Source organism: Geotrypetes seraphini, chromosome 6 (assembly GCF_902459505.1).
Source record: "Geotrypetes seraphini chromosome 6, aGeoSer1.1, whole genome shotgun sequence".
NCBI lineage: Eukaryota > Metazoa > Chordata > Amphibia > Gymnophiona > Dermophiidae > Geotrypetes > Geotrypetes seraphini.
In genome coordinates, this window is record NC_047089.1 from 138,572,698 (window position 1) to 138,589,298 (window position 16,601).

The window sequence follows — 16,601 nt, forward strand, 5'->3', positions numbered from 1 at the left end:
CATCCCCTGCTCCGCGGCTCTCTTCGGCAACTCAGCAGCAGCGATCGACACAAGCTTCTGACCTCGGGGCCTACCCTCTGCGAGTCCCGCTTGTTTCAACTTCCTTTTTCCACAAAGGCGGGACTCGTAGAGGGAAGGCCTCGATGTCGGCAGCTTGTCTTGATCACTGCTGCTGACGAGTTGCTGAAGAGAGCCGCGGAGCAGGGGGGTGTTGCCAGGTGCAGGTAGAAGGGAGAGGGCCAGATGCAGGACTCGTGGGTGAGGGAAGAGAAGAGAGAGAGAAAGAGAGAGGGGAGGGAAACAAAAGGAAATATTTCATACTGGGCTGGGCCGGAGTGGAGGGAGGGTGGAAAGATTCTAGCTACAGGGTGCAGTAACAAAGGAAAAGGGGGGAAAGCTGAAAATGGAGATAGTGACACAAAGAAGAGAAAGGGTAAGCAGGACCTACTGAATAAGGATAGAGATACAGAGGGGACATGAAGAGGAGGTGAAATAGAGACATAGAAGTAATGCTGAAAAAGTGTGTGGGGGGAGATAAAGACATTGAAAGGGCAAATGGTGAACATGGCGTAAAGATAAGGACAGAGACAAATGAAGATTGTGAAAAAGTGGTGAGATAGGGATATAGGTGAGATGGACACAAAGAAGGTGTGATGGACACAAAGATGCTGGAAAATAGGTGGAATGGTAATTCTGACAGACACAGAAGGGAAATGCTGGATCAAGGAGAGATGGGGCTCAGGCTGGATGGAATGAGGAGAAATGCCTTGTTGGCCCGGAACTTCCTCTCCTACGTCAGAATTGACGTCAGGGAGCGGAATGCTGGTCAGCGCAACACTTCTGCAGGGAAAGCTTGGGACGGCGGTGGCTTGGGGGCTGTTCCCCGATTGCGGTGGCAGCAAACCGAGTGACTTGGGGGACGGCACGGAGACAGAAAGAAGGGGGAACAGGGAGACAGAAAGAAAAAGTTGGGGGAGAGAATGAGGTCTGGGAGGAGAGGAAACATACAGGAGGTTGAAAGAAAGGAAGAAAGATTGGATGCACAGTCAGAAGAAGAAAGTGCAACCAGAGACTCATGAAATCACCAAATAGCAAAGGTAGGAAAAATGATTTTATTTTCAATTTAGTGATCCTGTATATAGCATTAAGATAAGAAACAATATATGCAGTGTTAGATTTGTTTTATAATGGTTTTGCGGCTCCAAGTTTTTTTTTCTTTTCGAAAATGGGTCCAAGTGGCTCTTTATGTCTTAAAGGTTGCAGACCCCTGGTCTAGATTAATCTGTGAGTGCCAGGGTAAGTAAGTGCTGCAGTGCAAAAGGGGATGAGGAACCAGTTCCAGAAAATAGGAATGTGCCTGGAGCCAGGGAGAGCAGAGCAAGGAAATGATCCAAGCATGTGGTCAATGGGAAGTCACAAATTGAACATTACATTACATTAGTGATTTTTATTCCGCCATTACCTTGCGGTTCAAGGCAGATTACAGAAGATGATTTCTGGACATGTCCAGAGGTGTTACAGAGTAGAGCAGGTTGCTTCAGAGGATTGAAATGTTTCATATGGTGTTAGTTAGTCTTCATGGATTTCTTGAATAGAAGGGTTTTTATTTCTTTTGTGAAAGTTTTGTAGTCTGGGGTCGCGATTAGTAGATTGGAGAGTTGGTGGTCTAGTTTTGCTGCCTGTGTGGCTAGAAGGCCATCGTACAGTTTTTTCCGTTTGATAATAATAATAACTTTATTCTTTTATACCGCCATAACCAAAAGTTCTAGGCGATTTACACTAAAAAGAGCTGGACAATCAGTGAAATACAATAATATAGTATAAAATACAAATATTTGTAAAATAGAATTTCAATAATAAAACTCACTAAGTAATAAACTTATCAAACAAAGTGGTCTTAATTGATTTCCAAAAACAGCAATAGGATAACATAGCTTGCTGAATACATTTACCTAACCAAGATTGTTGCCTACCAGCTTGAAATGCTGGGGTCCTATCTACACCCATTAATTTTTGGATAAGCAAATATGTCTCTGATTGGAGGGTATTGTGGGACCGTGATCCTGGCGAGGCCTAGTAACTTCCCAGAATCCCAGTCTTGGCGCGAGCGTAACCGGGGTGGACCACAGCGGCCTGGTGCCTCCCATAAACTGCACACCACACTGGCCGGGTTTTGTCCAAATATATTACTTTTATTTATCCACAAGGAAAGTTTCAAACAAAAAAAGGTCAAAAATTTGGCATTCAAAGTAAAAACCCAAAACATTCCAATTTTCTCTTGTTCTGCTTTCTTTCTCTTATGTGCCAGTTCTTTTCACTGCACCCTCAGTGCTGGCCAATTCAAGTTCACAAATTAAGAACATAAAATACAGTTCAGGTTAGGTGTTATTTCCCCAAGCAGTGCTAGAACCGTACCTGCCTTGGTAATAGTTAGGCTACCTGGTTCTAGGCACTAATTAGGCTTCTGGTAGATTTGAGTGGCAGTTCCCTTTTTCTAGGAGCAGAGGGCCTTGGGCTCCCACAGGTGTGGCCACTGTTCCACTCATCTAACACAAAAGTAAATTCAGCAGCTTCCAGCCCAGCTTGAAACACGGATACAAAATCCTTCACAAAACATAAAACTCAAAAAGGAAGAAACAAAAAAACCCTTTCACCAAGGAAAAAGGACATTCAGGCTTTCCTAAACCTATTCCCATTCCATAGGGTGTTCTTCCCCAGAAGACATAGCATTACTCTCTAACCAGTCCATGTCACAAACCTCAGATTGTGTTTCAGGGTTTTGCATTTCCCTATCCTGGTGAGAACTTCTGAAGGCTGGCCAAAAGTTAGCTGCTGTAGCTGGTTTCCTTCTCAGCTTCCCCTGAGCTTCCAGTCCCAGCTGTCCCTCCTCTCTCACTGACGAGGGAGCTTCAGAAAAAGGGAGACTCGGCACATAACCACGCCCCCTCACAGCAGCTTTAGCTAATTCCTTAAAGAGCCCTGTCCTTCCCGTTCCAGCCTGAGCTCTGTGAGCTTTTAAAGGGACAGGCTCCCTCTTAACCTTGTGCTCAGGATTTTCCCTATACTCAGGATATTTCTTCCCCTTAGTCCCTGGCACATTATTAATGCTTCCCTGCTCCTTTCCCTGGGCTTTTCCCCGGGCTTTATTAGGACTAGCCAGATCCCTGTCACAGTATGTGAATGGTGTCTGGGTTCTCCTGTGTCTGGTTGTGGTAGTTTGGATTAGGTGGTTGTTCAAGTAGGCTGGGCTGTCTGTAAATCTACAAACAAGTAGGCTGGGCTGTCTACAAATCTACAAACAAAACGAAATCTTACCCATAGAGTGAGAAGTGGGAATTAGAAATGGGATGGGTGAACCAAACCTGCATGAAATGACAACTAACTAGGGAAAAGTGCATTGGATCTTGCTGAGAAGGGGAGGGAAATAGAAGGCTGAGAAAATGGAAAATGAGAAGCAAAACAGGGTAAAAAGATTTAGAGAGTTGAGCAGGCCAAGAACAATTAAATTCCCTGTCAGACAGGAAGATGACTGAAAGGGAGCAGTACAGACCTAAGAGCATGCTCTGGGGCAGGAGACCTCATGATCCAAGTTAGATCATCATAGTATCATATAAGCAAAATATTAATGACATTTTGTACCTGAAAAAATGTTAGATAGATAGATAGAGGGGCATAATTGAAAGGGACATCTAAGTCTTTTTACGTCCATCTCGCAAGTCGTCCAAAGTTAAAAAGAGCCTAAGGCACATTTTCGAAAGATATGTCCAACTTTTTTTTACTTTCGAAAATCGTCTAATTATACGTCTTGCCGATCTGATCGTCCAAGCCACTAAATCGTCCATCTTTATACCACATTTCCGTCCAACTTTCCGTCCAAGTCCAAAATGTCTAGAACAAGCCCTGTTGGACGTGGGAGGGGTCTGTAAAGTTATGGACTGCACGCCCAAACATGCCACCTAAATAATGGGGTACCTTACAGGGCACTGCTGTGAACTTCACAAAAAGGGTGCCATGGCTTCTCCTCACTACAGCCCCTTATAGGTGATGGTGAGCCCACCAAACCACCTCCAGAATCCCCTAGACCCACTTATCTACCACCCCAATAGCCCAGGAGCCACTTATATGCCAGTAAAAAAGGGTTTTGGGGGTGTATAGGGGAGTGCACATGTTTAAGTATTAATGCAGTGATTACAGGGGCTTATGGGCATGGGTCCTCCTCTCCATGGCTCCCTAACCCACCCCCAAAATGACTTAAGCTGCCTCTGGGCTGGACGACTAGGCTTTCCTATGCCAGGCGGCCAGGTGATGATAGTTTGGAGGCTGAAATTTAAAGTGGTGAATAAAATTTTTATGGGGGGGGGTTGGTGATCACTGGGGTAGTGTGTGTGGGTCTGTGTTATGTGTTGCAGTGCTTATCTGGTGAGTTTAGGTGGGTTTTTGTGACTTAGATCATGTTTTACATGGTCTAAGTCACAACGTCCAAGTTCCGTCTAGACTCTGTTGTTAAACTTTCGGTTATACATGCTGTACGACTAAGTCTAAGCCAGCCCACGTCCCGCCCAACTCCCGCCCTCAACACGCCTCCCGAAACGACCTGTTTAGCTTTGGACATTGAGCGGCACTATGAAGGCCTAGGTCATTTAGAAATATGTCCAAAACCCGGTTTTATTATCGGTGCTTGGACGTTTTTGAGAAATGTTCGTCCAAGTGCCGACTTAGGCCAGTTTTTGGACATTTTTCTCTTTCGATTATGAGCCCCATAGATCTCAGATAAGAGTAGAAATGAAATTCCCTAAATGGGTCAAATATAATTTTAGACCACCTCTATCAGGGTTTCATTAATCTGCTCTAGAGGTACCACAATTACTCAGATTTCCAGGTTATCCACAAAGAATATGCATTGGATAGTTTATACATTGGAAACTCAGTATATCCTAATTTATCTTATATATGTTAATTTTGGATTTCCTGAAAGCCCTATAGACTAAGTCCCCAAGAAAGGTCTAGGTGTCCTAGCCAAAGTGGTCTTGAAAACTACTGAAATATTTAAATATATATATATTGGCAGCTGCCTACAAAGCGGCTGCTGATCGCATATCAATCATGTAATGGCACCAGATACAAAATCACGCCTTCGGGCAAGATAGGTGCCGGACATATAGTGCAGGGTTTTCCAGGCCTACATTACTGGCGCCTAACGCCACTTCCAGCATTAACCGTGCCCATTGTGGCATCAGGCGCCTAAAAGCACCTACATAGGCACGATTCTGGTGCCTTTTGTATAGGCACCGGTAGGCGCTTGAATATCAGGGTTTCTTGCCATTTCTAACAGCATTTGTCAATTAACTTAGGTGCTGGCAGGGCAGCTATCAGCATCTAAGTTTCAGCACCAGTTATAGAATTTCCCCATATGAGTACATCATCATCTATGAATAATTGTTATATTGATCCAGAACCAATGCAGCCCTAGAGCTCTGTTGTACTGAAAAAAAGAAATATAGTTAACATTTTGGAATGATTGTCCTTACAGCTGACTTGGCACTTAATTTTTGATGCACTGTATAGAAAGAGGAAGATTGTGTTAAGCATTCCTTGACTGATGCTATTGAACTAGATTATTCATGAATAACATGACCATTTATTTTTTGCCTCAAAATGGGACATCTACCTCCATCCCCAGCCTTCCCTCCCCCCCTGATTCTCTGCTTCCCCAAAGAAAGAGCCTCAGCTTCCCCCTCCCCCAATTCCAGCAGAGATCCTTTAATTACACTGTAGATGTGGGGAGGAGAGGAGAAATGCTTCCGGGAACGAGCAAGCCAACAAATATAAAAATCAAATTGCTTGCGCCTTGCTGCCTCCGCTGATCCACACAGACGCACACACAGAGGTCCACTCCGCTCGGCACTCCCTTTGCCAAAGTCCTTTCTTCTGATGTAACTTGCGGTTTCGCAAAACTGGAAGTTACATTAGATGGAAGGACTCTGGCGATGCAGCAGAGGGAAAGCCCTAACGGGTCTCTACAACGGGTCTGACGAATCGGTGAGTTTGGTTTTTTCTAAAAACAAATCTATTTGAATTGATTCACCCAAAGTGAATTGGTGAATCGATTTGAATTGGAAATCGGGCAGCACTACTGAAAACGGGACATTTCGGCATCCAGAAGCTGTGCTTGGGGACAACGGAACAGGCTACCTAAAAATGGGATGGTCCCATTCAAAACGGGTTGTATGGTCACGTTATTCATGAACCATACAGGAAATGCTTACATTTTTGAGTCTTCAGTTTTCCAGTCATTTCTCTCAAACTTGAATTAACTTTTTCAGAAAAAAGAAAGAAGTCTTTGTGATTGACCCAGCGAGTAACCTGTATTATAGATGGCTGTCAATTGTTTCTGTACCTGTACTGTATAACTGGTGCTTGATCGTGTGCAGGTATGTGATTTATTCTAATTCTAGTATTTTTAATGGGACTTCCCACAAGGAAAGTACGCTCCTAATCTTAAGTAGGTGGTATCTACAGCTGAGCGCAGCCTATGTACAGAGATGCCAAGTTCCCCAGTTTCAAGCTGGAGATTTGGGGACAATCCTGGTTTTGAACTTCCAACCCAGAGCAGTGTAGGATTTGTAATGTCTGATCCTCTCCATTGCATTCAGCGCTGCAAGTTCCATAATGTACCAGGATAGGATAATAAGAAATCCAGGACTGTTCCAAAATTTCCAGCCTGGAACTGGGTAGCTTGGCATTTCTGTATGTATGACCTAACAATGTTTTTAATGTCGGTTCTGGAATACCCTCTTGCAAGCTTGGATATGCATAAACTTGATTTGCATACTCTGCCTCCATTATTTGCAAATTTATTTCATGCATATTCATAGTGGATATCCTGAAAACCTGTGGCAAGAGGGTACTCCAGGACCAACTTGAGAAACACTGGCCTAAAACTGCTGATATGTGCCACTCAGTGTTGAGATAGTGAACCCAACAGGCCAAGGAGAAGGATGTGCGGTAACTCACTGCAGAGCCTCAGCTACACAAGTTAGTAGTGACTGAAAACCAGAGCATAAAAGTAGAGCCATGTTTAAGGCTGCTAACTAGATCCAGATTCACAGGACACCCCTCCAACTGCTGACACATACCCCATACACACCACCCCAACACCCCCTAAACCCCAAACTGTTCAGTCTTTCCCTTGCAAAATACCAAACAGCCAACTATAGCCTCCCTTCTGTTAGGCTATAAGCCAGCGCTCAGGGTGCTGCTGGAAAGTTGTTGAGTCTGTGCGATAGTATTCAGAGACAAATAAACCCACAGATCCACCCTAATGACAAAAGCATCCATCGGATAAAGTTTTGTTATGGCCCTAGCCACACAAAGGGGCCCTTTCAGGACCTCCCAATAGTTTATGAACATCTTAGTAATGTCCAGATATATGAGAAAGCATGTGGTCTGAGCGTTGGTGCTGCTCATAAGCAAGCACTGGGCAGTAGAAGTTTGTAAAGGCTGTCTTTAACTCTTGGAGAGACTCAGGGTTTTCTAGAATAATCTCCAAAAGGGCTGATGGCTTGAACAGCTGGCGTACAGTCGGGTCCTCTCTGAGATCTAGAGCTGCCACCTGTTTGGAACCAGACTCTCCAAAGCACGAAGCCAAGTCTCCCAATACTGAAGACCCAGACTGGGACAATAAAGGCATATATACTGAATTCACTTCATCCCAGTCTTCTTCTGACTGCACCCCCACCCCTTGCGCATGTCTCTACTGCAGGGAAAATGTGCCCTTAGAAGGAATAACCCCTGGCATTACCACCATCACGTCTACTATAATTTAAATACATTTCATACATAATACTTATAAATTCTGAATCAAAAGCCAGACCACGTCACCAGAGGGCTCTGGTAGGCGATCCTGTGTGGACCACTCTCGAGTTATATGACGCGCATCTTCGCTGGGGACACTCTTTTCTCCAGTTCCCAGTTCCAGCTGGAATTTCTAACCTGGAACTCAATCCAATAGGGATCCCATACCTCCAGAGGGACTAGAGGAGTCTAAGCTAGTGCTTCCCTCCCCCCATCCCCCACGGCACATAGAACATGGATGGTTCCTATCCAGCTATCCCGTGCAATACTGGCATGAAACCTTCATATCTTGGCCTGTGGTAGTCCATCTAGACTGATTTGGGGCCAAACTGAGGTATTTTGAGGCAGATAGATGCTTTTTTTTGAAAATCAGGAAATCCAAGATGGCCACCGCGGCTGCGAATTTAGCACCAAAAATGGCAATTGGGAGCTAAATAAGGGGTCAAAAAATTGAAGGAATAGGATTTTACTTAGCCCTAGAAACCTTTAAAATTTAATTTTAACCCCCCCCCCCCTCACACACACACACAATTTTTCTCATAGGCTGTCAACCTTACTGGGTCATGCTAGTGCTGGGAGATGCAAAAGGGTTGAACTACAGCCAGAGAACTTCTGCCTCAGACAATCCTGGACACTCAGATAGCTTGCTTCTTCAGACTGCCCGCAGACCAACCGACTGGACTGAGACCTCAAGCCCCACCAGAACATGTGCACGAAGTCTGGGGGAGGAACCACAGTTGGCACACAATCCTGGTGAGAAACCACTATGGGGCCACTCAGCCTGCACTCAAGCTCTCTTGGGACAAAACCTGGAGTAAGCCTTGCTCCAAAGGGAACGGTCCCTGAGCTCCTGAACTGTTAACACAGGTTGGCAAAGCAGGTTGCCTCTTGGCTACAGACTACTGCCCTCAGGGTATGTTTTCTCTGAAGCCAGAGATGTCCTGAAATTGGGAGCCTCAGCACTGAAAAGCCTCAGAACCAGATAACAAAAACCCTGAAATTAAATATAAAATAAACACGAGCAGAACAAACATGCTCCTACCATCTCACACGAGGCCAGCCCAGAGTGATGGGAGTCAGAGAAGAAAAATGTAAATTAGGCTCTCTACATAGGATCTCGTGATCAAAGGTTCACAATCCACCTGCTTCAGAATGATATGCCTATTGCACTAGAATGAATATTATTGTCAATTAATTTATATTAATTGGCACATACAGTAGAGTGGGAGAGTGTGGCACAGTGGTTAAAGCTACAGTCTCAGCACCCTGAGGTTGTGGATTCAAATCCAAGCTACTCCTTGTGGCCCTGGGTAAGTCACTTAATCCCCCCCCATTGCCCAAGGTACATTAGATAAGATTGTGAGCCCACAAGGACAGACAGAGAAAAATGCTTAAGTACCTGAATAAATTCATGTAACCCATTCTGAGCTCCCTTGGGAGAACAGTATAGAAAATTGAATAAATAAATAAATGCAGCTTAATAAATAGGGCCAAAGGTTGAAAGCATATTACAAGAAACACCAGAAATAAAAATCTTCAGTTTCAATCTTTCTTGAAAAGGGGGATCAGTCAATCAAGACTTTCTCCTTTCCGAACAGAAATTCCTTGAAGACTCTAGTCTAAAAGAATGATCACAAGAAACTTCAAAATAATAATAATAATAATAATTTATTTCTTATATACCGCCAAAGCCGTATTAGTTCAAGGCAGTTTACAATAAAGAAGGGCTGGACAAACAGCGAAAGTTGGTACAATCAGAGAAAGAAGATACAATTAAGAGGGCTGGACAATCAGCGCATGTTGAGACAGGATGCTGGTACAGTGTAATATAAGGACTGGACAGTCAGCGAATATTGGTACAATCAGCGAATGAAGATACAATTAAAGGGAAGATACAATCAGCGCATATTGGGACAGGATACAGGTACAATATAATATGAGAAGGACTGGGCAATCAGCTAATATTGGTACAATCAGCGAAGAAGATAAAGGGAAGCAGGATACAGGTACAATATAATAAAAGGGGCCATATGTGAGGGGACCAGGGAGCGGGGGGAGGCTAAGAGAACTAGGGTACAAGAGGAGGGCATAGGGGAATTAGGTTATGAATCGGTTAAATAGGTTGGTTTTCTGAAGTCAAGATAGGATGAGGAGTGCGAGACAATATTGCCCAGCCAATCGTTTAGTTGACCTGCTTGGAAGGCAAAAGAGATGTCCTTCTATATCTGAGCAATAAACCTTCAGCATCTTAAGCTGTGACCATAGATACAAATAACGCACTGTGCACTTTCCACTCCTGCATTGCTAACAGGTTCTGTGGTTTTTCTGTTTCTATAGAGCTTGTTTTGATGAACTTCAAACCAAACATACCATCCTGTGGCTAGTTCTGGATTATAATGCAGATCTTATTTACATTATAGACGTACTGGTCAGAGTTAGGACAGGTGAGTCTCCTGGGGCTTCCTTATTTTGAATTTTAAAAGTTAAATAATGATTTTGGAAAACATAGGGGCCCTTTCACTATGGTGCATCCTAATGCAGAACTTTCCTGCATGCTAATCTCAGATTTACCATGACATTAAAGTTGGAGCTAAAGCTTCCATTAGAGCATGACACCTGCAAAAAATAATGCAGGAGCACTAAGTGCTCCCATGTTAACCCTGTGTTATCCAGTTAGGGCCAGATTCTATATATCACGCCTAAAAAATTGGAGCTGACTATTGCGGCACTAAGGGTGATTCTATAAAAGTTATTGTAACTTTCAAGGGCACCCAATTAGGTCAAGGAAAGCCTAGCCTAAATGCCTGCATCTAAGTCAGGGGTGTCAAATGTCGGTCCTCGAGGGCCGCAATCCAGTCGGGTTTTCAGGATTTCCCAATGAATATGCATGAGCTCTATTAGCATACAATGAAAGCAGTGCATGCAAATAGATCTCATGCATATTCATTGGGGAAATCCTTTAAAACCAGACTGGATTGCGGACCTCAAGGACTGCCATTTGACACCCCTGATCTAAGTTGTGTGCATATCAATGTATAAACTTAAAAAAAAAAAAATCTGCACATAACTTAAAAAGAATGCCCTCGATCCACCCCCCAATCACACCCTCTTTCAGATTCGTACACTCGAGCCGAAGCACAACATTTTGGGCAGTGCACATACTAAGTTGCGCACATAACTTCCAATCAATGCCAATTAACATCAATTATGAGTTGTCAATTATCAGCACTGATTAGGCTCATTAAACAATTATGTTATGCATGCAAATTGGCTATGTGCACGTTACATAATTAAAGTCGCCATATACAGAATTTGGGGGTTAGTACACACTAATTCGAATGCACCAGCTGGATAAAATGGAAATGTTCATTCTCTACCCATGACATGCCCCTCTAAAAGAACATTTTTACAAAACAGTTAACATGCACTTGGCACACATATACAGGCAAAATACTGCCAAAAGCTTTAACACATTTTCGGTAGCCAAATTTCCTGTGCTAAGCATGTGTTAGGGCTTAATGTCCTTTAGTAAAAGGACCCTTTAGTTTACTCTTAAAACCTGCAGATCTCCCTTTCTTTTGAACATCAGATTGGTTTCACTAAAGAATGATTATAGTTTATGTGGATAGGAGGGTTATTGTTCTTAATGATTATTTGATGTCCTCGATCCAATTGCTGATATTTGTTGCATTGTGTTATCTAATAATTTGCCAAAAAATGTATTGATGATAACTTTATTTATGAAACAAATTATATTACTACATCATATAAACAAAACATATGTAAGGATCCAAAACAATTTTATATGATTTAGCAACACACCATCAAATGCATTTATAGACTTTATGGAACTATTTTAAAATGTTTCTCCATGTGGCCCTTTACAAGATCATATATACATCTACCCACACCTCACATAGGTGTTCCTAGCATTGAAGCTTGAGTGGAACAGAGGCAGAGTTGTGATGTGTACTTTATTTTAAAAAATGCAGGAATATGAGTATTCCGCATTATTCACTAGGCAAAGGACAGCAATACATAAGCATAGGACATCAGGAAAAAAAAACCCTGTAAAAATAGCATAACAAATGAGGGAATTCAATAAATGGAACTGAAACATAGGCACTAAAAAAATTCCTCACTAAGCGCTACTCTGTAAACATCATGAGCCTTATATAAAATAGTGTTTAGCATAGATTCCACACCTAACTTTTGGGTGCTGGACTTAACACCGGCTAAACCCTGGTGTAAATGCTAGCACTCAAGTTAGATGTGGTTAGGCAGCATTCTGTAATTCAACGCACGAGTTTTCAGAAGAACTCCCCCATCATGCCCATGGCCACATCCCTTTTTGAGATACAGTACATGCCATGGGAGTTGGATGCTGTGCCTTATAGAATCAAACTGTAATATGCACTTAGGCCCTGATTCTGTATAGGACACCCAGGAGAGGTGTCCTATACAGAATCGGGCCTACACTAACCCCGATTCTGTAACTGGCGCCCATGTTACAGACGCCGGTTAGAGTAGATGCGGCCGCTACACTTATTGCGGCAAGCGATAAGTATAGCGGCTGCCTTTCTGTTCGCCGGCAGGAGAGTGCCCAACCCCTCCTGCTGGAATGCCGTCCCCTCCCCCCGAAACTCTTGATTGCCGGCAGGAGAGTGCCGAACCCCTACTGCCGGAAAACCGCCCCTGCCCCCCAAAACTCTTGATTGCCGGCAGGAGGTGCCCAACCCCTCCTGTCAGAAAGCCGGACCCCCTCCGGACCCCCCATGCTAACAAACACCCCCCCCGATAACTCCCCTAACCTTCCCCCCAACTAACCTCTAAATTGTTGGCCGGACGGACGGGTCTTGCTGCCATCCAGCCGACATGCCCGCCTCGTCAAAATGAGATGGGCCCGCCCCTTCCCCGCTAAGTCTAAGGCCTAATTGGCCCAGGCTTCTAGAGCCTGGGCCAATCAGGCCTTAGACTTAGCGGGGATGGGCCGGGAAGGGGCAGACCCGTCTCATTTCGACGAGGTGGGCATGTCAGCTGGACGGCAGCAAGACCCGTCCGTCCGGCCAACAATTTAGAGGTTAGTTGGGGGGGAGGTTAGGGGAGTCATTGGGGGGGGGTCGTTAGCATGGAGAGTCCGGAGGGGGTCCGGCTTTCTGGCAGGAGGGGTAGGGCACCCTCCTGCCGGCGATTGGGAGTTTGGGGGGTGTTCCATAAGGAGGGGTTTGGCACCCTCCTGCCGGCGATCAAGAGTTTCGGGGGGGGGGCGGCTTTCCGGCAGGAGGGGTTCGGCACCCTCTTGCCGGTGATCAAGAGTTTTGGGGGGAGGGGGCGGCGTTCCAGCAGGAGGGGTTGGGCACTCTACTATCGGTGATCAGATAGACAGCCGCAGCCGCTATACTTATTGTGACGGGGAGATCCCTTGCCGCGATAAGTATAGCGGCTGCGTCTACTTACAATGTAGGCCAGCATTTTGCTGGCCTACATTTTAAGCGTCTCTTCCTAAGGCGAGCTTAGGTGTCTTGCGGGCCTCTCTAGGCTCCCGGAGGTGCCTTCAATATAGGTGGCCTGCCTGGGGAGCATTTTTTTAAAAAACGTGCATCTCGATTGTCTGATTAGACAGCTGTAGGATGCCTACAGCTGCCTAAAATCGGGACGGCACTTTGCAGAATCAGGGCCTTAAAGCCTTTATCCTAAGATCCAATAAATACACAATATCAATACTCAGGATATAATAAGGGCTTTCTAGAATTTCTTTTCAGCTTTTACATTTTTTGAGGCTTCAGGCTTCAGTGGTGTCACTGCTCAACTCCATTTCATTGCAATGAAATTCACACACCCACCTCGTCATCAACCTTTCATTTTTCTCATTCAAACTTTAAAATTTTTAGTTTAACCACTAAGGCCCAAATTCTGTAACCGGCTTCTGATGTTAGGCACCTATTTTGGAAACGCCCAACTAGATAGGCACCTATCTAAATTGAATAACAAGCTCAATTAAGCTTTTAAAATCAGCAATAATTGAAACTTTGGCGCCTATCAAGAAAGAGCGATTCTGTAACAAGGTGCCTTGATAAATTTAGGTGGCTTTCAAAAAATAGGCACTATGCATGTTAGGCGTGGGTGTGGCTTCATGTTAGCCACCTTGTTACAAGATCGCTGCTCTTAAGCATGCTTAAGTGCTCGCATGGTCGCCTAACTTTTAGTTGTGCCTGAAGCTGGCCTATTTATTGGGCGCCTCCATAATAGGCACCTCTCAGCGCGATTCACTAAACAGCACCCAATTTTACTTGAATCGCGCTGAATGGTGCCTAATTTGGTGCCTAACCTTTGGGCGCTTCTTATAGAATTTGCCCTTAAATGTCTCCACTATCATCTCACAGTTTTACAATAAATAGAGACTAATAAACTTATCTTTAAAGCATTTTATCCGTTAGTCAGGGGGAATGTGTCCATCTAATATAATAAAATGATAGGCTGCGCATGCGCACTAAAAAAAACGTGTTCCCTGGTCCCGTCGTGAAAATACGAGTGCGCATGCGCGCCTACAACGTCAACACAGCCTGCTCTCTGTCTCCACCTCGCGCTGCTGCAGGCCCCACACTCGCAACTCACACATCCGCTGCAGCCTAGCAACTCCAACCACAACCTTCCCCCCTCAACCGCCTATGCCGACTCTGAGGAGTCGGAATGCAGACCCGGAAGAGCGAAGGAAGCCTCACACTGAGCAACTGTATTTACACTGTGCAACGAGCCTCTGCCACGGTCCCGGGTTCCTCTCAGCCCACCCTTCTCGCGGTCTGGCCGGCTACCTTAGTCCTTTGCCGCCGCCACCACCCCCTTCCCTTCCCGCGGTCGACAAAACTCTTGCCTCCAGCAGCCGCCGCAGCACTGTAAACACGCTGCTTCGCGGCCTCTACTGCCTTCATTTGCTCTTCTGTTTCTCTGATGTTTCTGTTGCTCTTCTGTTTCTCTGATGTGACATTTTGAACGTCTCGATCATGTCTCCCCTCTCTCTGCGTTCCTCGAGTGAGTACAGCTGCAACTTACCCAGTTGTTTCTCATATGGGAGATCCTTAAGACCTGAGGCCATCCTGGTGGCCATTCGCTGAACCGACTCAACTCTCCGCAAACCTTTTTGATAATGCGGCCTCCAGAATTGTACACAGTATTCCAGATGGGGTCTCACCATGGATCTGTACAACGGCATTATGACCTCGGGCTTACGGCTGATGAAATTTCTACGGATACAGCCCATGATTTGTCTAGCCCTGGATGAAGCTTTCTCCACTTGATTGGCAGTCTTCATGTCTTCGCTAATGATCACCCCCAAGTCACGTTCTGCTACAGTCCTTGCTAGGATCTCACCATTTAGGGTGTATGTCCCGCATGGATTTTTGCCGCCAAGGTGCATGACCTTGCATTTTTTGGCATTGAAACTTAGTTGCCAAGTCTTTGACCAATGCTCCAGCATGAGTAGGTCCTGCGTCATACTGTCGGGCATTGAGCTTTTGTCGGGCACTGTGCTTTCATCTGTTGTGTGGTTGCCTACTATGCTGCATAGTTTGGTGTCATCGGCGAATAATGTAATTTTACCTCGAAGCCCCTCAGCCAAGTCTCTTACGAAGATGTTAAATAGGATCGGGCCCAAGACCGAGCCCTGCGGCACTCCGCTGATCACCTCCGTAGTATCGGAGAGGGTACCGTTTACTACTACCCTCTGAAGTCTACCTCTAAGCCAGTCCCTAACCCATGCAGTTAATATTTCACCCAGTCCCATCGTACCCATCTTGCTCAATAACCTGTGGTGTAGGATGCTATCAAACGCTTTGCTGAAGTCCAAGTACACGACGTCCAGATTTGATTGGCAGGACCTTCCCTTCGTAAAACCATGTTGATGGGGATCTCGTAGATTCTCCTCTTTCATGATCATATCAAATTGGCGTTTGATTAGTGTTTCCATAAGTTTACTCACTATCGATGTGAGACTCACCGGTCTATAATTTTCAGCCTCCGTCCTGCATCCCTTTTTGTGGAGTGGAATGACGTTAGCCATTTTCCAATCCAACGGGACTCTTCCTGTACTTAGGGAAAGATTGAAGAGCACGGATAACGGTTCTGCCAGGACGTCACTCAACTCCCAGAGCACCCTGGGATGTAGTTTGTCCAGTCCCATAGCTTTGTTCACCTTGAGTCTTGATAGCTCCTTATAGACACTGCTGGGCGTAAACTCGAAATTTCGAAACGGGTCTTCCGAGTTTTCCCTCATCAGCAGCTGAGGGCCGGATCCCGGCGCCTCGCAAGTGAAGACCGAGCAGAAGTATTTATTTAAAAGTTTGGCTTTGTCGGAGTACGATTCTACATAGTTCCCGTCAGGTTTCCTAAGGCGTACTATCCCATCTGTGTTTCTTTTTCTGTCACTAATATACTGGAAGAAGGATTTATCGCCCTTCTTGATGTTCTTCGCAAGGTTCTCCTCCATTCGGAGTTTGGCCTTCCTGACTGCCGTTTTGACCGCTTTTGACTTTGCCAGATAGTCTTCTTTGGATTCTCACTTCCCTGATTGTTTGTAGAGGATGAACGCTCTTTTCTTCTTTTTTATGAGGTCTGAGATCTCCGCAGAGAACCACTGTGGTCTATTGTTTCTTCGCCGTTTACTTACTGATTTGACGTAGCGGTTGGTTGCTTTGTGTAAAGTTGATTTCAAAGTTGACCACATTACCTCTACATTATCTGTTTTGGCATGG

General features: G+C 45.0%; 1 protein-coding gene across 2 annotated transcripts in view; it reads left to right on the forward strand.

The window, feature by feature from the left end:
• Positions 1-16,601, forward strand: part of CNGA3 (cyclic nucleotide gated channel subunit alpha 3) — an 88,462-nt gene that overhangs the window by 63,262 nt on the left and 8,599 nt on the right. For both annotated transcript variants that reach the window (XM_033947547.1, XM_033947548.1), the window contains 2 exons: positions 6,324-6,431; positions 10,192-10,298. In XM_033947547.1, the coding sequence (XP_033803438.1) occupies positions 6,324-6,431; positions 10,192-10,298 (215 nt within the window). The remainder of the gene's footprint in view (positions 1-6,323; positions 6,432-10,191; positions 10,299-16,601) is intronic.